The sequence below is a fragment of the Talpa europaea genome, assembly GCF_964194135.1.
Source record: "Talpa europaea genome assembly, chromosome: 4".
Classification (NCBI taxonomy): domain Eukaryota; kingdom Metazoa; phylum Chordata; class Mammalia; order Eulipotyphla; family Talpidae; genus Talpa; species Talpa europaea.
This window is the reverse complement of record NC_140070.1, coordinates 68,173,263-68,196,862: the sequence shown is the minus strand read 5'-3', so window position 1 is coordinate 68,196,862 and position 23,600 is coordinate 68,173,263. Positions and strand designations below refer to the sequence as shown.

At 38.1% G+C, this 23,600-nt stretch overlaps 1 protein-coding gene across 1 annotated transcript in view; it reads left to right on the top strand.

The window, feature by feature from the left end:
* WDR49 (WD repeat domain 49) overlaps window positions 1-23,385 on the top strand; it is a gene marked incomplete at its 5' end in the record, with an annotated part of 188,426 nt that extends 165,041 nt beyond the window's left edge. The window contains one exon of the mRNA XM_084232625.1: window positions 23,185-23,385. Within this exon, the coding sequence (XP_084088751.1) occupies window positions 23,185-23,315 (131 nt within the window). The 3' untranslated portion in view covers window positions 23,316-23,385. The remainder of the gene's footprint in view (window positions 1-23,184) is intronic.
* Between the last annotated feature and the right edge of the window lie 215 nt (window positions 23,386-23,600).

The following is a 23,600-nucleotide window of genomic DNA, read 5'->3' as shown; positions in this document are numbered from 1 at the left end:
ATAAGATCATATTCTTTAACTCATATTAAATTAAAACAGGATGAAATAGTACAATTACAAGCATTGAAAGAGTAATAAAAAAGCATACCTCTGAACAAAAGCCCAGGAGCAGATGGCTTCACCAGTGAGTTCTATCAAACCTGCAACAAAGCTCTAAAACCTGTCCTACTCACACTGTTCAAAAAATACTACAGAGGGAGGATATATCCCCAATACAGTCTATGAGGCCAACATTACCCTAATCCCAAAACCGGACAAAGAAAGGAGGAGGAGAAGGAGAAACTATAGACCAATATCTTTGATGAACATAGTCTCAGAAATTCTCAACAAAATTTTAGCAAACTGAATATAGCAACATATCAGGAGAATTATCCATCACAAACAAGTAGATTTCATTCTAGGAATGCAAGGATGGTTCAACATATAAAAATCACGGGCCTCCCTGGTAGCGCAGTGGTTGATCGCTGGGTTGTGAAGCTGCCAGCAGCCTCTGCATTGTGGTTCGATCCCCGGCTGCTCTCCGGCCACCAGAGGAGGGTCCCACATGGCACGCAGACCTCTCCTGCTGCCCGCTGCTCCCCTCAGCAGTGTATTTCGGTCCTTCTGCCTGCTCTGCTCCCCGTTCTGGCTCTGGTGAATTCTCTTGCCCTCCTGTGCTTCTGACTGTACCCAGTGCTTGTATAGATGGATGGATAAATCTTAAAAAAAAAAAAAAATGCCTATCCATCAGTTCAATGAAAGGAAAGCAAAAATCACATGATCATCTCAATAGATACCCCAAAAGTATTCAATAAATCTAACATCTATTTATGAAAAAGCCCTCCAATGAAACCTACGTAAATATTATAAAATTCACATATGACAAGCCCACAGCCAATATCAGACTCAATGTTAAAAAGCTGAGATCAGGGACAGGGATGCCCACTATCACCACTAGTCAACATAGTTTTAGAAGTCCTAGCTGAAGAAAGTAGGAAAGAAAAAAACAAACAAACAAACATAAAGGGAATCCTAATTGGAAAAGAGAAGTAAAACTGTCACTATTCACAGATAGCATGTTAATATACTTAGAGAAATCAAAAGATTCCCCCCCCAAAAAATCTAGAAATAATAAATGAATAAAGGATGCAGCTGTGAAGAAAGTGAAATGTTGGCATTTGACACAAAATGAATAGACCTTGGGATGATTATGTTAAGTGAAATCATTCAAAAAGTGAAAGAAAGGGCCTCCCCTGGTGGCGCAGCGGTTGAGCACTGGGTTGCTAGGCTGCCCGCAGTCTCTGCAGTGCCAGTTCAATCCCCGGCCACTGGCGAGGGTACCACCAAAAAAAAAAAAAAAAAGTGAAAGACAGATTTTGGATGGTTTCATTCATTTGTGGAATATAAATACTTTAAAAACAATTACAAGCAAATGATAGAAAAAATAAAAATTTGAACTTCCATAAAAAAGAAAAAAGTTAATGGTTACCAAAGTGATAGGAGAAAGGGTGAAAAATTTGACAGTGACTTCAATTAAATTTAGTCAAAAAGTGAACAATGAGCCAGATAACTGGCAAAGGATTTCATTGAAGGAAAATGAGAGAACAATTAAAAATTGAGTAACTGGACCTCCCTGGTGGCTGAAGGGTTAAGCATAGCACTATAAACATATCCGCAGCCTCTGCAGTGCGAGCCCTGGCCAGCCAAGGAGCTACCCACATGGCACAGCAGACCTCTCCTGTCTCGCTCGCTGTTCCCCTCAGCAGTGTATTTCAGTCAATCTGCCTGTTCTCTTCCCCACTCTGTCACTGGTGAATCCTCTCACACCCTGCACCTCTGGCCTATACCCCAGTTCTTGTATGCATAAATAAATAAATCTTAAAAAAATTGAGTAACTTGTCTAAATGGTCTATATCACCTCCTTAAAAAAATTATATAGATGTTCATCATCACTTAATGTGAGCATAATGCAAATCAAACCACAATGAGATACCATCTCATACCTGTGAAAATAACGCATATTATAACAGCAACAAAACAAACAGCATGTGTTAAAGAGGTAGTGGAGTAGAAAAAAGACTTGTTTACACTGTTGGTGGGAATATAAACTGGTCTAGTCACTATGGAAAACTGTGTGGAGATACTTCAAAATACTGAAAATGGATCTGCCATATGACCCAACTATCCTACTACTAGGAATCTACCCAAGAGCACAAAACATTAATCCAAAGGGAAATCTACACTCCTATGTTTATTATAGCACTATTTATAACAGCCAAGATATGGAAACAACATAAATGCACTGAAACAGATGAATAGATCAAGATGTGGTGAATATAAACAATGGAATACTATTGTAAAGGCAGGCCTGGACACAGTGCAGGTTTTCTGATCCAGCTGACCGGGTAAAGGGGGAGTCAAAGTCCTCAGTGGTTTTGCAGGTTTTATTGGGATTACCAGGTACACGGCAGGCAGGGGTGCTGGGGGACCGGGAGGCTGGCAGTCCTCCCAGCCTCCAGCAAATCTTCACTCAATTGGGCTCTCTGGCGTTCTCTGCTTCTGCTTCTTTGCTTCTCTCTTGGCTTCTCTTCTGCTTCTGCTCGGCTTCTCTTTGACTTCTGCTGGCATCCCCGTGACGCCGCCCTTAATAAAGCACAGTCTCAGCCCAGGTGAATCCCATCTACTTATGCCCACACCCTACTCCAGGTGCCCGCCATCAGGCATGCATTCAGGACTGCAAGGATCCATCATCTGTCCTGATGGCAGGAGGGCAGAAAAGCCTGACATTTTCTTTAACCTACAGTCCACCCCCTCAGGGTTTTCTGCCATATAGTCTTCATATATACAATTTTCTTTTCTTTTTTTTTTTAAGATTTATTTTATTTATACAAGCACTGGGTACAGTCAGAAGCGCGGGAGGGTGAGAGAATTCACCAGTCAGAGCGGGGAGCAGAGCAGGCAGAAGGACTGAAGTACACTGCTGAGGGGAGCAGCGGGGCGGCAGGAGAGGTCTGTGCGCCATGTGGGACGCTCGCCCGGTGGCCGGGGATCGAACTGGCGCTGCAGAGGCTGCAGGCAGCTTCGCAACCCAGCACTCAACCGCTGTGCCACCGGGGAGGCCCATATATACAATTTTCTTAGCAAACAAACAATGCAGCCATGGCCCACAAAAGCAAATACATCACAATATAACAACAAAATACAACAGAACACAAATAAATCCAGGCAGGGCCCCAACCTATTGGCAAAAGACAATTATTGGTACCAGCAGATGAGCCACCAAATCTGCCGAAGGCACTGCTCATATGAGGGAGGGGAACCACTCACAGCATCTACTGTAACACGCCAGGTCCCGTCAGGCTTCCTGGCCTTCTCTGGCTGTAGTCTCGGCTACAAGCCACACACCACATCCACCCCCAGGATTCACTCACTTTGGGACTGGCGATTCTATACTGTTGGGGGTAATCGCCAACCCTCAGGGTTTCTGTCTGCAGTCGCTCCAACATTCAGCCTTCATAGCCACCAATGTGACTCGCAGACCCCTGCACTCAGGCCAACCCACTGCACAAGCACATGGGTCTGGGATCCAAACTCTACATTTAGCTTGGGCTCCACCCCAAGCCACGTTCCCCACCCGTCCCCCAAGGACGGGTTCCTCAGCTCCTCACCCTCACTCGACAATGAGCAGGGCATCACCCACAGGTGATTTTACGAGACTCATAGGTCTTCAGCATCCTCAGGCTGCTTAACAGCCGCTCAGGGCTTCTCAACTTAGCATCAGTACCAGCTTTTGCCTTCTCAGTTGGCTTTTCTCCTCTGCCTGGTTGCTGGGCATGCACAGGCTGCTTTTGGCCATCAAGGCCCACTGGCCACCCACAGATTCTCAAAAAAACATAACCTGCCAAGGTCCTGCACCTTTTGGTGGGATTGTCAGTCCAAGTCCATTAGTCCAAGTCTGTTGGCCTCTCCCTGCATCAGCACTGGCAAGCTCCGAATCGTGGCCCTCTCTTCCCGACGATTCTGCTGCCTCAGGGGTGGTTGGCTGGTCCTCTCAGGCGTCTTCTCCTCCAGCTGAGGTCTCGTGCCGCAGCTCCTGGACGGTGTCCACCTTCTGTGCCGCCATGGCACCTCCAGAGTCGTCACAGGCAAACACCATCTGTTACTCCTTAGTCCCTCCAGGTCTTCGGAGGGCTCCATATCCGTCTCATGGATCATCTTGCCGACTTACGCCAATTGTAAGGGCAGGACTGGACACTGAGCAGGTTTTCTGATCTAGCAGACTGGGAAAAGGAGGAATCAGAGTCCTCAGTGGCTTTTGCAGGTTTTTTATTTAGGTTACCTGGTACATGGCAGGCAGGGGTGCTGTGGGGCTGGGAGCCCCCAGCAGGTTTTCACTCTGGGCTCCCCAGCCTTCTCTCGGCTTCTCTTTTAGCTTCTCCTGGCATCCCCGTGATGCTGCCCTTAAAAGCACAGTCTTAGCCCAGGTGAATCCCATCTACCTATGTCCACACCCTACTCCAGGTGCCCGCCATCAGGCATGCATTCAGGACCGCAAGGATCCATCATCTATCCTGATGGTGGGAGGGCAGAAAAGCCTGACATTTTTCCTTGCCCTACAAAGCCACACACAGCATCCACCTCCAGGAGGTGCTCACTCTGGGACTGGCAATTCTATTCTGTTGGGGGTAATCGCCAACCCTCAGGGTTTCTGTCTGCAGTCGCTCCAACACTCGGCCTTCATAGCCACCAATGCGACTAGCAGACCCCTGCACTCAGGCCAACCCACTGCACAAGCACATGGGTCGGGGATCCAAACTCTACATTTGGCTTGGGCTCCAAAACTCTACATTCCTCAGCTCCTCACCCTCAGTCGACAACGAGCAGGGCATCACCCACAGATGATTTTACGAGACTCACTGGTCTTCAGCATACTCAGGCTGCTTACCAGCCACTCAGGGCTTCTCAACTTAGCATCAGCACCAGCTTTTGCTTTTCAGTTGGCTTTTCTCCTCTGCCTTGCTGCTGAGCATACACAGGCTGCTTTTGGCCATCCCACTGGCCACCACCAGATTCCCAAAAGACATAACCTGCCAAGTTCCTCTACCTTCTGGCGGAATTTTCAGGGAAAGTAGATTATATCTCAGCTGATTATTAAAAGTTAAGTTGATATGAGTCTGGTAGTGAAAAAGGGTATGATATTTCTGGCAAAGGAATAGCACATGCAAATACCAGGTGATATGGGTAAAATGGTGTGATAAAGGTGCTATATTTATTTCCAAATGGCACTGTTCTAGAAGGGGCAAGAATTGAATTAAAGCCAGACATGTAAATGAGGGTCAGTTCATGGAGTATCTCCTGTACTCTGCTAAGGACTGTGGCATTTATTTTACTAGAAATGGAAATAACTGGAATATTTTAATCACGTATTTTGAATTATTCCATTTTTTTAAACATTTATTTTATTTATTTATGCATACAAGAGCTGGAGTGAAGGCTAGAGGTGTGGGGGGGGCAGTGGGAGGATTCACCAGAGACAGAGTGGGGAGCAGAACATGCAGATTGAAATATACTGAAATACACTGCTGAGGGGAAGAGCTGGCAAGACAGGAGGGGTCAGCTGTGCCATGTGGGTCAGCTTCCTGGCCAAGGATTGAACATATTGCTGCAGTGGCTGCCAATAGCTTCATAGTGGTGAAGCTATCCCGCGCACTACCAGGGAGGCCTCTGTTTGCATTATTCTTTTAGGGATTACTCTTTATGCCTTCTTGTGACAACAGGTCTTTTTTTTCTTTCAGTCTGAAGAATTTCCTACAGTATTTATAGTATAGGTCTGCTGGTGAATAATTTCCCCAGCATTTATGTGTCTGAAAAACGTGTTTATTTTATTTTGGTTTTGGAAGGACGTTTTCACTCAATTTAAAACTATAGATACAGTGTTTATTTTTTAAATTGTATTTCAACTCTTTAAATATAACATCATTGCATGGTCACTGCTGCAGGCTGTACTGGGCGTGGCCCTGGGCCCTGGACCACAGCTCCTGGGGTCTGAGACCGCTGGTAACTGAACAGAGTTGTCTGCAGCCTGTGGGCCCCTACATGGGTGTCAATGCACAAAACAGCCTCACCAAGGGAAAGACACCCCTGACAGTTGGCAGCCCAGGTGTTGCCTCTTCCTGTCTCTGTGGACCACAATCATGAACACCTTGACTGTGCTCATATGTGATCTGATACCAGCCAAGCTTCCTAACCAGGATTTTTGGATGCAATATCATCATGGTGATGGAGGTTACAGATGTGGGTAATATATTAATTGAAAGAGCCAATGAGATCAATATATTACCCGCTTCCCTTGCCAATCTTTTTAAAGAAGATTTTAAACACTATGTGGCAGATTTGGAGGGTCTCCCTCCTGTGGTGTACTTGAGGGGAATGGAAAATATTGCACAGATAATTTCTTTCATTGAAGGAACAGTGGCAAAGGGTCATCATCTACTTTGATCTGCAGTTAAGGAGACAAATATGGCAACCTCTGCGCTGCCTCCCAGTGGGGCTGGAGTCAGACAAAACAGCAACAGCGCTGTAGGACTCCTCGCAGGTTGGCCCTCTTATCTACCTTCTCTGCCTATCCTTCCTTTCCTTCGAGTGTCTCTGCTAGAAAACACGCGCAAATATGTCAATGCTCCTCTCATCCCGCTGTTAGAATATTTTGAATTTCTACAGTATTTTTTATATACTAAATTCTCATATTTATTTTAACTCAAATATGTAATTGCATCTATTCTTGTACTCCATTGTTTCAACGATTTATTGCCTGAAAATCATATTAATAGTAAATAGATATTAAATATCTAGGGCTTAAAATATTTTTAAGAGGATGTTATTTAAAGGAACCAAGCAAGAACTAACAACAGGCAAAACCCTTTTTTGTCTTTTTTTTTGTTTGCTGGTAGCTTTAAGAATTTTTCTTTCTTCGTTTCCAGCAGTTTTATCATGATGTGAATAAATACACTTTTCTCTGTATTTATATTCTTGGAGTTGATAGGAATTCTTGACTGTACCTTTCTTCACTTTTGGACAATCCCTGCCATCATCTTTTCAAATGCGGTTTGTTTCCAATTTCTGCTCTCTTCTGTCTTTTTGCGATTGCAGTTAGACATATGATAAACTTTCATTATATCACAAATGTTTCTTATGTTCTTCTTTCCCTTTTCTTTTTCTCCTTGGTTTCAATTTGGATATTTATATTGACTTTTCTTTATAATCACTAATCCCGTCTTTCGCTAGTCTGTTTTTGAACCCAAGTAATGAGTTCTCAATTTCAGATTTTTATATTTATGTATACATAATGAATATATATACACAAACATATTCAGTTCTAGTGTGCATTTGAGAATTTAATTCTCAGTTGAAATTTCTCATGCTTCATCCTTTTCCCCGTTTTCTGTTTTCTTTAGCTTAATTACAATAGTATTATTTTATAGTCTCTACTTTAAAATAATACAATAGTATTATTATATTAAAATAATACAATAGTATTATTTTAAAGTCTCTACAATATCTGGATGGGATCTGTTTCTATATTTATTTTTTTCTCTTGGTTATTGGTCACATTTTCCTCTAGTTTTCAAATGCTATAATTTTTGTATGATTTTTTATTGTATAAATAGTGGAAAAAAGATCTGTAGATATTACCATTAATCTTATTTCCTCCCAAAGATAGTTCACCCTTACCTTAATTGGGCAGAAAGCATGAGGGGCTGGTCATCTTAGTCTAATTAAGAATTGAGTTTGATCAGTGTTGTTATAACTTTAATTAAATTTAGTCTACTTCTGATTGCAAAAGTCTTATTTTAGAGCGCTCCCTTTTGGAGAATATTGACTAATAAGTACCTCAGACTGCAGGAAACATTGCTTTTTCTCTCAAGTCCATTCCTGTGGAAAATATTGGTCATAGTTTGGGAATTTCTCTAGATTCCAATAAGTCACACCAGTCCACATACCCATCAAAATCACTTTTCATTGTACTTTCCCTTAGAAGAATCTCTCTATCTGTGGCAGATCTGTTTCTTAGCAATGCCGAGACATGATAAATCTCCATAGTGAAGAAAATGTTTAGTGATTTAAGTTCATCTAAGACAGGCTCTACCATCTCTGGAATTTTAATTTGCTAATTTTTGCTTCCATAGCTCTCCAACAGCTTTAAAAATATCATTTTTGTAGTTGACCTGTTTTTTTTTTCCCTATCTAGTGCAATGAGAATGATGACCTGCCACTGCCTATTCAGTCTTATTGAGATATAAAATTCCTGCTGAAATGTTTAAAATGGGAAAGTGGTATGACCAGATTTTCATTTTAGAAAGCTTTCTGAAAAATGTGTAGTGGCTGCATTAAAATGGGACTAGACTCAAGCAGAATGCTTTAGTAACAGGAACTTCCTGTTTGCAGCTGGCTACCTTATTTTGAATGCTTATTTTGTCCTTTACTAGTTATTTATTTCTAAATAAATTATTAAGACAAATGATACCTGCTTTATGGAATTGTATGAGTTAGTTCTGTGTGATGTCTGGCACGTAGTAAGCATTAATTAAATGGTAACTGTTGTTATTTTGAACTTAAAGAGAACTTAAGAAAGAAGTAATTAATTTGACAAATGTTAAGGAAATAGAATTTAAAAAATATATACTCTGGGGCCTCCCCGGTGGCGCAGCAGTTGAGCGCTGGGTTACGAAGCTGCCCGCGGCCTCTGCGGCGCCAGTTCGATCCCCGGCTGCTCCCCAGCCACCAGAGAAGGGTCCCACATGGTGCGCAGACCTCTCCTGCCACCCGCTGCTCCCCTCAGCAGTGTACTTCGGTCCTTCTGCCTGTTCTGCTCCCCGCTCTGGCTCTGGTGAATTCTCTCACCCTCCGGCGCTTCTGACTGTACCCAGTGCATGTATAAACAAAAACAAACAAACAAATAAAACATGCCTCTATAAAATATATATATACTCTGATGAGATGTGAAGACATACATGGCTATCAGGTTTCTAGCTTGGAAAACTACGTAAAAAATGATCATTGAAAGAGGAAAGATAAGAGGAAAAGATAGTTGAGATTTAGTTCTCAGGACAGTCAGAGCTGGAGGTACCTGTGGGATATACCAACACAAAAACAACAACAACAACAAAACAACTGACTGAAGTAGAAGGAAAAGGCAATGAGTGGTAACTGGAGTAATGATAACCAAGATTAATGTTTTAGGATTCATTTTAGGGGAAAAGAAGGGCTAGAGTCAAAATAAGGGGGGAAGTGCAATTGTATGGGGAATATAACCAAAATGAAAATACGTACATTGTGCAAAGTGAAAAAATATGTTAGAATTTTATAAAATAAAATATTTAAATAAAAAATTCATTTTATATTTAAGTCCATTTATTTTCCTCTGATTTTAGATGCAATATATCATCACTGTTGAAAACTGGCTAGTAAAAAGTGAAGAGAGCTCTAAAGAACATGGGAACAGTATATCTAAAGAGCAAGATGCCTACTCAGCACAGGGCTAAAAACTAGAACTTATTGGAGAAGGGTTATTTATGTCTCACTGGATAGCAAGTTGGAACTTTCCAGAAATCTTCCCTTAGGGGTGGGAGAGGAAGTCATTCACAGAGAACTCACTGCAAAGCCATGGGGGGAATGGGAGGGGTTTTTCACAGGGGCTGTTCACAGGGAGGAGTCACACTGGTGACTCTCACTTCTCTTGCCTTGGGGGCTATTATGGAAAGCCTCTCACTGGGTGGTACCAAACAGGTGCTCTTTGCTGCAAAGCCAGCTTGAAAGGGTGATTAGGGAAGCTGCTGACTCTGGGCTGTGGAGAAGCAAAACTTACATTGTAGGGCTCTGTGACTAGAGAACCCCTGTAGGAGTTCAGCATAGGAAGAGCCATGCCGGCACCTCATAACAGAGACACCACACTGCTGGAGCCTGCTGAGAGGAGTGCAGCTACCTTGGAAGAAAGAGTTCTTTCTCCTCCAGTGTCCTTCTTGTGTCCCCTAGTGACAGAGCTCAGCATCATACAAGCTGGCGAAGTAGAAATGTGTCCAGACCCTAGTTCACTACTATGGAGCAGACAGTCAAGAGTAGATCTGGAGATGAGTGGCATCACATTGATAACTGGGAAATCATTATCTTGCCTTATTGTTTTTTTATCCACTCCTGACCTTTTACATTATTTCATAAACTTTGCAATCTCAGGCATTATTCCTACTAATTTATAAGATATTAATGGCTATAAATTGTTTTTTGCAGACATCGCCATTATAAAGGGGGTAAAACTTAGAATACTCAAAGCAATGAAGGTGCAAGTGTGAAATTTCAAGCATAAGTCTGACTTCAGATCAAGACTCTATCACTATCTAGATATATGACCTTGAGAAGGTCAAGTAAACTTTCTGTGCTTCAATTTCTTTCAGCTAAAAATGGGCTTCATATTAGTTGTCATCCCCATAATGTTGCTGTGTATATTTAATGAAATGACCGTTGTGAAGCATTTAGCATAGTTTGATTCAAATTAGAGTTTTATGCATTTTCTTTATTGATAAAGTTTGTTACTATTCCACCAATCCGCTCTATGATATTGGAGTTATTACTGTCCCTATTCTCTATATGAAGTACCTGTGGAATAGACTGTGGTATACACATAAAGCATTTAAATAACTTATCTAGGCTCACATGGCCAGTAAAAGATGGAAGACTAGACAAAATGTATATATATATTTTTCAGAAATCCACATTGTAAGTATTTCTACACCTAGCCCCTTGTTCAAATAGTGTTGAAAATTATATGTCTCAGGCAGTCTATTCTTATGCTGATTTCTACAACCAGCCATTTTTCTATGATATTACCTATTTTTATCACTTTCACTTAAAATTGTTCATCTCCTTTTTAGGATGATGCTGCTGAATTTTAAAAACTCTTCCTACAAAAGAGCACTTTAAAAAAAAAACTCAATTACCAATATATTCCCCCTCCACACTATCATTATAGAGTCTACCTTAAATCTTTGCTCTGCATTTTATACACATTCCTGTGAACTCAATAATTACAGTGTGTGGAAGGTTATTTGGCAATTGTATGATGAGAGGCATTTTGCCAGACTTCCTTTCAATGTTCTAAACTATCAATTTGGAACTTGGGACAGTTTTCAAACACTTCCTAATCCCCAGGTGACTTTTTAGTCTTACCTACTGGGTTTTTAATGCCCTTTTTGTATTCCCTTTCTTTCCTTTTCAAGTTGAAACATCTATCACTTTCTCTCTTTTGCTTCCAAGATATTCCCAGGGGCTCTCAAACAGCTTGAAACCCCTTCTTTGATATGCCTTATTCAAAAAACTGGAAACTACTTAGAAGTGTCTCTGGATCAGTTTTTGCCAATAAATTCCCCAGAATCTATTCACAATGTATCTTTAAAATCTTTAAGACTTCTAGTGTAGAGAAAAGGCTGCATTTGTGATATCTCAGGTGAATTGTTTTGTTGTTGTTCTGCCAAAGACAAAATGCATGGGATAATTAAAGAGATGATATTATTCAGACTATTATGATAAGGAAACTATTTATTTAAAAGAACATAATAAAGGACAGGAAGGAGGCTTGAGCTGTTATTCAGGCAGGGCAATGAATCTTATGGGGATTGCAAAGGACAGAGAGGGTCTAGCTCAGAATAGGACAGAGTGATCATTTATGGCTATCTGTTTCTGTGGGGGCTATTTTTTTAACAGTCTTTACTTCCACGGGCTGAGCACTCAGTAAAATTGAACATTGTTAGTCCTTACTCTATTGTTTTAGACAAACACCTATCACACATTGTCATAAACCTCCTGGGTAAGTTAAAACAGGGTCTAAAGAGATTCTCAGGAATTTGTGGTGGATGTCCCTTACCAAACCAGTTAAGTCATATGTTGCTAGGTTGGCAGCATAGGTTTGGAAAAAAGTTTGGGCTGTTAGGTTTTAGCTCTTGGTTTTAGTCAAGTATGAGAAAAACTGTAAAAGTTAGTTTGGGGGAGTGTAGTCAGTTACTGAAGCAAACTGGAAGAACCAAAATTTGCAAATAGATGACAATTTGTGTAAGGTAAGTATCCAATCCAATTTGCAGGTCGGTATCAAAACTAGAGTTTCAAAAAAGGGGTTTCCATTCAATCAATTAAAACCCTAATAAATGAGATGGAGTTTGCATATTCACTCAACCTCAGTGATGCCATCAGGAAAACAGAGTGTTTTTCCCAGTACTAGGAAAACAGGATGTAACTGTGTCAAGAAGACCAAGGAGGCGACAAACTTTGGGACATGACATAGACAAGGGCACCAACCCTGATAGGCTGTTGTGGCAGGAGGTTTGCTTACAGTTAACTGTGATTGTTTAGTTCACTAAAAACAGGCTGGCTTGAGATGAGAGAGCAGGTTGTTGAGGTACTATACTCGTCCCCACGTTACATGCCCCCTCCCCAGCTTCTCTCAGATCACTGGTTTTCTGACAATAAAATGCATGCTATAGATTCAATTCCTGTCTTTGTTTAGTTGACTTCTGGCAACAACAGGCAGCTTTAGTCCAGCATTTTCTGATTACAGAGACAAGAGATAGTTTTCTATTGAAATATAGAATTAGTATATAAAGTTCTTAAAATATAGGTGAAAAGCATTACATGTAGTGCTTTAGTAAATCTAGTTTAGTATATCTTTGCTTTAGACTATAATCTTAAATCTAGTACTAGTAAATAGAAAGAATTACTGATATTATGCAAGTGTTCTTGCTTGAATAGATAATTAAAACAGGAAGAAAGCATTTATGGATATATTCATTTAAAGTGAAATCAGAGATTGCTATGTATGATTCAATACAGAAAATTTTAGGTAATTAGACATTTAGATGAGGACAAAATTCTGAGACATTTTGGAAGTAGGAATCCCTATTATTTTATGTCTTGTTTATGTTATGGCATCAAATCACCTTAGAAGTTACAAGCTTGTGCGCACGCATTCGCATACACGTACAGCATACAGCCCAAAATTTGAAGCCTATAAAACACAAGTCATTAATATATGAAAAACATTTATAAGAGCAGACACTTCATCTCATATGTAAAAGGAGAAATGCAAATTACAACAAAGAGACCAGTATAAGTCTTCTAGAAGGGCCAAAGTCCAGAACACTGGCGGCACCAAATGCTGATGAGGCTGAGGAGCAATAGGGACTCTCATCTGATGGTGGTAGAAATACAAAATCAGACAATCATTGCAGGAGACATTTTGGTGATTTCTTACAAAATCAAACTTATTCCTAACATACTATCTGCCAATGCACATTTTGGTACTTACCTAAAGGAGTTTGAAAATTGATGTCCACACAAAAATCTGCACATGGATGTTTATAGCAGCTTTACTTGCAATTGCCAATACTTGGTGAACAAAAGAATGATGATTTATATCTCTCATTATCATATCAGAGTATTTTCACTTCCGAATGCATATCACACAATGTATCAACAATATATATCTCTATATGTACATCTGTAAGTGATAGATGAACAAACCATAGTACATCCACACAATAGAATATTTTTCAGCACAAAAGTAAGCTAAAAGCCATGAATAGACATGGAGGAAACATAAATGCATATTACTGAGTCATAGAAGTCAATCTGAAAAGACAAATGTTGTGTGATTCCAACTATGGAGACAAAAATAGATTAGTGGTTGTCAGGAAGGGAGCAAAGAAAAAAATGAATAGGTAGAACACAGAGGCTATTTTAGGAAATGAAAATACTCTGATATAATAATGAGTGATATAAATCATAGAATGTTCAGCTGTAAGAGAGATAACTTAGCTAAATTTTGGGTGTTTATGATATATTAATGTAATGTAGATTCAACTATGTGTGAGTCTATGTGTGTAGGGAAGAAGGGAATATATAAGAAATGTCTATATTTTCCTTTCAACATAATGGAAATCTAAAACTAAAAAGTAAGATCTTAAAAAAAAAAACCTCAACAGATTTCAAATCACTATCATTTATTCTGACTGTTATTTAAATATTTGGTGGGTCTTCTAGGAATTTAATTAAAAACATTCCTGAAACAGTTTGCTAAATTTGGGAATCAAATTGCCTTAAGGTTGCACTATCCGATATATTAGCCATGAATCATATGCAAACCCACCATCATTTAAAAGTCAATTGAAGACAATTAAATCATTTTATCATTTACATCACTCTGTTAACTACTGGTGCTTTGTTACCTGATTGTTGCTTGATGAAAGCTGAAGCTGAATGGCAGATTGACAATATTGATCTAAAGCCTAGATTTAGCAGTTATAATCTTGGTGTCATAACGTGGGGAGTGGATTTTAGTAGGGCATAATCTGGAGCATATTAGCGGGATCACAGGCCCAGATACAGATTGATTGAATCAGACTCCGTATTTTATTTTATTATTTTTTTAAATTGAGGAAATGTTGGCTTATGTTATGTTGGTATTTTAGATGTATAGGATTCTCCCATCAGGTGTAGTTACCATAGTGCATCTGCTACCAAATGACCCATGGCCCACCACTATAGTCCACTGTACTCCCTTCACTCTGCTCTCACCCTTTCCCCATCCCTCCCATTCCAGGTGCTTCATTTTTATAGTCAGCTTTCAAGTGCTAGCTTTTAAACTTGTCTTTATCTGGCACTTTATTTAGCATCTCTATATTCTCTATATGGTATGTGAGTGTGTGTGTGTGTGTATACACCGTATATATGTGTGTGTGTGTGTATATATATATATATATATATATATACACACACACACAGACACACATACACATGAATCCCATATCTTTTTGATTCAATTATATGTTCTGGGACACAGGTTGTTTCCATAGTATGGCTATTGTAAATAGTGCTGTAATAACTGTGGGAGTTCAGGTTTCCTTTTGAATTAGTGTTTCCGAATTTTTGGGGAGTGGAGTTACTGGGTCACATGGCAAATCAGTTTTAACCCTCTGAGAAACCCCCATAGTGCTTTCCATAGAGGCTGGACCCCTCTACATTACCATTAACATTGTAGAAGGTTTTCCTTTCTTCACATCCTGGCTAGCACTTATTGTGTCTGGTCTTTTTGGTATGAGTCATTCTCACAGGTTTGAGTGGGTATATCACTGTGGTCTTGATTTTCATTTCCTGATAGTGATAATGAATACTTTTCTATGTCCCTATTTATCCAGATTCTTTATTTTAACAAGATTTCCAGGTGATCTTTATACATATTAACGTTTGGGCAGTTCTTATCTAGAAACCTCAGAATAGGATGGGGAATATGAATTAGAAAAAAGGTTTTTACAATACTGTACACTCATAGACTAACAATAGTTAATGATTGCTATGTTTTATACATATAGTTGCCAAATCTTTTCTTACCAGGGTGTCATTTTTGAGGTTTGCCACTCTTCTTCTTCTTACATTTATTTAGTCATCAATCAGAGGACAAAGGAATGATGAGATCACAAAAGATTAACTTTGCCTTATTAAAATCAGTGAATTATTTTACCATAATGACAATGTGAAATTATTTTGGATAGTTTCATGACCGACACCTCTCTTATTTTCATTTCTTTTAAAACACCTTTTTGTTATCATTATAACAAACTTTGTCAGCAGCCAATTATAAAATGAAGTGATGAATGGATAAATCCAATTGTCTTTTTATGTAGGAAATAGTGAATGTAAATGGTTATCAACAGCATTAGATATTGGGCCTCCCTGATGACTCAAGGAGTTAAGACACAACCTATGAAGCTGTCCGCAGCCACTGCAGCACGAATTTGATCCCCCAGCCAGCCAGGGAGCAACCCATATGGTGCAGCAGACCTCTCCTGACTCTCCTGCTGCGCCCCTCAGCAGTGTACTTCCGTCAATCTGCTTGTTCTGTTCTCCACTCTGCCTCTGGTGAATCCTCTCACCCCCTACCCCATACCTCTGGCCTGTACCCCAGCTCTTGTATGCATAAATAAGTAAATCTTTTGAAAAAGTAATATTAAAAATAGCATTAGATATTAATTTTTTGAACTGGGGTTTTGGAAGTGGACATATGATCATAAGTTGGGAAACCACACCTCTATCACCATTATAGGGCCCATATATCTTTGTAATGCAAGAATTCCAAATATGAAGAGTGAGCTACTCCTTTGCATATCTAGTGATTTCTTCAGCCATTTGTTCATTCACTTGGCAAGGATATTTTTGAACACCTTCCATGTGCCAGATACAATTCTTGGTGATAGGAGTCTATGCTGTATAAAGGCAGACAAGGACTATGCTTTCTTTGAAGGAGAGAAAAACAGTAAATAAGTAAATAAATATGAGGTGTTTGAATAGTGATATTGATCAGAGATATGAAAATAAACAAGGTAAGTTGATAGAATGTGCCTAGAGGGAACATCAGTGAAAGTCCTTCTACTCTTTTAACTGAATCATGAAACATAAAAGAAGCAGTCCCACAAATAACCGGAGGCTATATATTGTAGGATAAAGACCAGAAGTATAGAGCTACATTAATAAGAACAAGATTGAAATGATCCAAGGATATATCAGTGGAATATAATGAGAGATGGAAATCAGAACAACATATGGTTGGACAGGAGTACAATATCAGGGATGTGAGAACATGTAGATAGACCAGGGATTTGGGATAAATGTTCAGGAGTAAATTTTTAGGAAGTTTTAAGAAGGTATGTGACCTGATGAATCCATATGTATTCACTGTTTCTCACCTTCTAAACTAACTACTCTCTAAGAGTGTAAGTTGTGGGGTCTCTAAAGCAAGAAGTTTGAGGCTTAATATTTTTATGCTAGCACCTATTAGGGTACTTGAGGGTGTTTTAAGATAAACTGTACATTTAAACAGACAAGAAAATATATGTTACAGCAAAATGAAAGGAGTTCGAGGGAGTTATATGTAATAAAGCAAGACAGAATGACAAAGACAAGTATTGGACATTTCTATGGTAGACAATTTGACCAGGCAAAATGCATATTTAGTTGCAAAACAAAACTAGCAAACACTAATAAACAAAGTGAAGTTTCTGAGGTTAACAAAGAGGACGGGATAGGAGAAGGAGTCAAAAGAGTCTGAGGAATGGTGGTGGAAAAAAATAAATATACCAACTCAGATGACAGCGGACATAAAAAAGCCAACTAGGTTTCATGTTTGCTCCCACTGGAATCATTTATTGGTGCAATTACATAGGAAAGTTTCCAAAAGGGATTCACAGAATGGATTATTCTTTTTAGCCACCTGTGGCAAAAAAAAAAAAAAAAAAAAAGAGTGCAGCAGAACCATTAGGTTCATCTTGCTCAAAATATATTCATATATCCATTCACACATATCAAATTCACTTTAATAAAATAGATAGAATGCCTATGAATTTTTAAAATGCATTGCATAATCATATGCTAATATCCCTAAAATAATGTTTGGATATGAAATGGTAGATTATCATTAAAAATTTTTTGTTTTACAAGGTTTATCCAACAGATTCTAGTCACAAACTACAGGAATGTTGACAAACCAGTGTTTGTCTCAACAAGAACACTTTACCCTTCACATTTGTCCTCTGGTAAACAATGTACTTCACAGCAAGTGTATTAGTTAAGATTCAGGGAAGCAGAACCAGCAGTATCACATATTGCAACATATTGAAATTTATAACCAGGAATTGGTTTATGGGATGGTGGGGGCAGGGAAACCAAGTTCCAAATGAGGAGGCCTGAGTCCATATGAGAAAATCATGAGTTGGATGGGCACAGGGAGAAACTGTTGTCCAGTGGTAGAATTTCTTCCCTCTCAGGGAAATCTCTGGCCTGCTTTTAAGGCTTTCTCATTAAATTTTACTCACCCAGATTATCCAGGATAATCTCCCTTACTTAAAGTCCATCATTAGGGACTTTAATTACATCTGCAAAATTCCTTCAGAGCAACACCTAGATTAGTGTTTGTGTAACTGGAGTCTTTAACTCCCCCAAGTTAATACAGCAGGGAAACAAATTGTCACAGCAAGGTTAAAGACTTTTTTTTTTATAGTTTTAAATACATTTGATAAATGGTTAATAGTGTCTTACACATACCATAATTCATCACAGATTCATATCATCATATGGAAACATTATGTCATTAAACCTAGCAGATGTTGTTACTTTGAATAATGAGAGGAACTGATTGCCATAATCCATTTACAAAGTGTTAATGGACTTTTTTTTTGGTCACATAAATAGATTGCCAATGAAGGTTAACTTTATAGATCTCATCTTCAAAGACTTTTGTGGGTCGTTGGGAGTTTTAGAATGTTCCAGGTGAAGTGTGGAATCCAGGTTGAAAGCATGACTCATTTCTGTGTAAGCATTTCACGGCCTTTCCTAAAAGAGATCTCCGAAACGAGAACCAACATGCAAAGCTCCAGTAATTTGCTGAGAATTATTTTCTCATTCTCAATATATGGCCACTTTTGATAATTTTGCATTTGCATATTATGTTTTTTTTTTTAAAGAAGTCTCAAAATTATAAGCTTGGAGGACAGGAAATAGGTATCTAGCCCTGCAGATGAACTTTTTATCATTGGATGCCTTAACTCAAAAAATTAATTATCCCAGTAAGATTTTCTCTCTCAAGATTTTGCAAGGGTCTATTAGTTTTATTGGTGTAATTGCCCTGACACCCAGTCAATAATGATGCAACTTCTTCATCTGATTGAGAAGCAAATACCAGTCATTAATGAAACCCAGTAAATAATGATGAAAATTCTTCATCTTATTGTCAAGCAAATATCAGTAAAATAGCAAGAGTTTATTTCAGAAGTTAACTACCTATAGCTTACACAGTAGATCTCAGTAAAGCTCTAAGATGTCCATGATGCTGTTTGATTCTGAAGTGCTAATCTGCATCCATATGAGACAGGATCAACTGCTAATGTAAAAAAAATCCTGGTTCTATTCTATTCTATTGCTAGTATCAGCAAATGGAAAGTGTTTGTAGCTTTGCATATGAGGTAGTTCCAGATTTAGTCAATTTTGTCTGTCTTAAAAATGGAATATATTCACAGTTCAAACACTAGAAAATGTAAAATGTATATAAAGTTAAGAAGTCTCCCCTCCTTCATGATGCTGAACTGTCCCATTCCCACAATCATTTCCACCAACCATTATTACAAATTTCTGTGTCTCTTTTGTGGGTTTCTGTACATGTTTATATCATTTTAGGTTTCCTTTTTGGTTTTCAATGGCCTGGTATACTTTTTCAAAACTTATATTTTAAAATTTTGGAATAACTTTTAGATATGTGTTCAGTTTTGCTATTTATCTAATTGAAAAATCCTTTTCTTAAAACATGAAAGAGTACTTTTAAATTTACTGATGTTAGACTTTCTGTTTTGTATTTTTTACATTTTTTTGTACAATTTATAGGTTATATATATTTTAAAATTTTCACTGGATCTGTAATATAGTGTTATAATGGTACCATTCTAATCTAATTCGTTCATGTAATTCTTTTAGCTCTTTATTCCTCCAGAAAAATCACTATTAAATCCATGATGAGAAATGATAAAGTGAGCATGATTCCGCCTTCCCTCCTCTTCCACCACAAAATGTTATTAAAAATATGATCTTTCTCTGCGATTATTTTTATTTTGTCAATTTTGTTTATTCTGCTATTCCTCGACTTCTCATGTTTATGTCCTTTGTATCTTTATCATGAGTACTTTTTCCCTTAACTTACCAATTTTTGTTAATTGCATTATGTCTACATTGCCAAGCATATGGCATTGACTTTTATTTTGCCATCCTAAACATATTGTTTTAATCTCACTTCCACATTTAAATATATTCAGTGCTTACAACCAAATCTTTTTCCAAATTTTCCTGAGTCATTTCTTAGTTAAACCTGCAGTAATTTCCTTAAGAAGACCTCTTGGAAATAATAGTCCCTGAATTTCTGCATAAACATGCATAAACAGCTGGAGTGTTTATAATACCCACTCCTAATATATTCTTTTTTTTTTCAAAGATTTATTAATGCACACAAGAGCTGGGAGCTGAGGTACAGGCCAGAGAAACGGGAGATGAGAGGACTCACCAGAAAGAGAGTGGGGAACAGAACAGGCAGACTGACTGAAATACACTGCTGAGGGAGCAGTGGTCGAGACAGGGGAGGTCTGTTGTGCCATGTGGGTTGCTCCCTGGCTGGCAGGGGATGGAACTCCTGCTGCAGAGGCTGCAAATTGCTTCATAGTGCGGTGCTTAACCCATTGTGTCACCAGGGAGGCCCCCTAATATATTCTTGCCTTGATTATTTTTAAAATTTTTAAAATTTATTTAATTTTTTTTAGCATTGGATTCAGATTTTTTTAAATTATTTACATCATTGTTCATTTTTAAACAATATTTGCTCCTCCCCCCCCACCTCAGGTGTAGTCCCCATAGAATTTCCTTCACCAATGCACCCGTGCACCATCACCACAGTCCCTTGTGTTCCTCCCTCCCTCCCACTGATACTTCCTCCTCCTCCCCTGCAGGATGTCTCTGATTTATAATTGTCTGTTTTTGTTTTGCTGTGTTTCACATTATTATTTTTTTTACACTGATGTCTTAATTGGTTCCCCTATTTTCCTGCTATAAGTGAAGCCATACAATATCTTTCTTTTTCCTTCTGACTTATTTTACTGAGCATAATTACTTCTAGCTCCATCCATGTTGTTGTGAATGGAATGAGTTTATCTTTTTTGATTACTGAGTAATATTCCATGGTGCATATATACCACATCTTCTTGATCCAGTCATCTATTTTTGGGCATTTGGGTTGTTTCCAGGTTTTACCTGTTATAAATAGTGCTGCAGTAAACATAGGGGTACAGGTGTTCTTTTGAATCAGTGTTTTTGTGCCCTTTGGGTAGATCCCTAGGAGTGGAATTGCCGGGTCATAGGGTATCTCCATTTTTAGTAGACTGGAGAACCTCCAGACAACTTTCCAAAGTAGTTGGACCAGTTTGCACTCCCACCAGCAGTGTCCCTTTTTCACCACATCTTTGCCAAAATTTGTTGCTGCTAGTTTTTTTGATATGTGCCATTCTTACTGGGGAAAGGTGACATGCCTATGGTGGTGAAATATGGGTGAGTGGGTGGTGGGTGCACTCGGGTGATGATACCTTATGGAGTATTACAAAACATAAAAAAACATTCTATTTTTATCTAAAGTTTAATCACTTTACTAGTATATACCTTGGTTTTGAGTAGTCCAAGGCTATTATTTCTCATAAGCAATGGCCTTCTATGTATGTCAAGTTAGCTCTTATTTGCAGAAAGTTTTATTAAATGATAATTTTTAATATGTGGCTTACTTTGTTTCCTTTCTGAAGGACTCACCCTATTTATGTCTATGTTGGATCTACTTAGTTATATATCTATTTATAATATAATTGTATATAGATATATAATTTTCCTCTTATTTATTTTTCTTATTTATATACATCACATTTTCCATTGTTAGCACATAGTGTAGTGTGGTACATAGTGTGAGTCTTTTCCCCATTTATTTCTTGAGTTCTGCCAGCTCAATCCCAGCCCCTCCTCTTGTGTTTCATCTCTTCCCTGAGTTCTTTTACTTCTGCTCTGTTATCATCTTTATAGAGGCAACTTCTTTTTTGAATGTTAAATTTAATTTAGGGTGAAATGCCTAGTAACAACAGTTGTCTGACTAAATGACAATATTTTTCTAGTGGTGATGCTAGTATTAATTAGGTTTGCTGCTCTTTTTAAAGTTTATTTTTTCTATTTTTAGTTTTGCTTAAAAAATCTTTGTGTATTTACTATGCCAACTTATAAATTTTTTCTTTTCTTTTTTAAAATTAATTGTTTTAATTGAGATAACATTGGCTTGCAATTTTCAGGGTATTTTGGAAGTTTAAGATATCTTCATCAGCAATTCCACATAGTGCACCCACCACCAAATCACCCGTAGTCCACCACCAAAGTCCATTGTGCTCCTTTTCTCTTTCTTCTCCCCCTTCTCCACATTTCACCCTCTGGATGCTTCAGTTCTACAGATGTCACTGCAGAGATGTCACTATATTGGGAAATTTTAAATCTTCACATAGTTTTCTTTTATTATTTCAGAGTCCTTGAATTGGCATGTAAAGTGCTACTCAGTTCAGGTCAAACCTCATTCTATTTCATGCTCCATATATTTTACACTTTTGTTAAATTTTACTGAATTATTCAGTTACCTTAATAGTGACTTTTTCTTCTCAATACTTTCATTCACCTATTTCTTTTAGTTGACTTTTCCTTTCCTCCTTTGCAGCTTCCGTGGTCCATATTATCAATTAATTCCTCTCTGGACTTCAAGATTGACCTCAATAGTATCTAATTTTTAAAGCTTTTCCTCTCTTTATATATTTAACCATATCTTACATAAGCATATTACCTTAGTCCTGCAATCTATTGCATATAATATTTTTGTCATTTGGGTAGAGCTTCCACTATCTACCACTTGGAAGAAAGTCCATGACTTAGTCACTTTTGTGCCTCATTTATGCCTGAGCACAAACATTATGCATCATGTATAGTCAATAAACATTTTTTGAAATAAGAATTACACAAAAGACCAAAATTATGTTCCTGAATACATGGCACAATTTCTTCCTAGTCTCACTGATGTACACTATAACCATTCATGGGGGTAAATGGCTTTCTTTTTCTGAAATCACAGATCCCTGCAGATCAAAATGTAAGGATGTGATTGCAGATGTACTTATTTAGTCATGCAGGCAATCAAGCCTGCATGATCATTTTAATTGTTTTATATCAATACAGAATAATTGTTCTTAGTTTTTTTATGAGTCCTTTATTGTTCTTAAGAGATTAAAAAACAAAAATGAAAAACACAAGTTTCCTTAGTCTTTTACTATTAAATGATAGGTTTCTGTCACGAGATAAATACTTCAATTAAACAAACTTATATTTGACCTTTAAATTTAAGTTGAAGTAAATGGAACTACAGATGCTTCAAGTTCCCTAAACAGACTCTTGTTCTTAAAAGCATACCAAAGTTCAGATAAAGTAAAACTGGAGAATTTACTCCTATTTCATTCAGTTTGGTCTCTTGCTATGTCTAATTTACATGTCATTTTCTTAATCCTTTTGTAGCACTGAAAGCTGTATTTGATGAGAGAAACCTGTTCCCCAAAGAAATTCTGAATCGTGAACATAGAGCCAAGCAATTACGTCAAGAGATGAGTGGTGAAATGAAGATTAAAAAAAATAAGAAGCAATTTTAAATAAGAAGAAAATAAATATTTCCTTGTCATATAAAATATTCTTACAAAATACAGAGATGGAATCAATAATTTTGCCCCTTTTATGTTATTTTTGAACATCAGCAAGTTTGTTTTAAGAGAATTTTTAAATGTTGCTTTTATTTACCACCTTTCACTATCTTTGTTTCTTTTTCTTGTTTTCTTTTTTTTAAGAATTATTTATTTATTTATACAAGCACTGGGTACAGTCAGAAGCGCGGGAGGGTGAGAGAATTCACCAGAGCCAGAGCAGGGAGCAGAACAGGC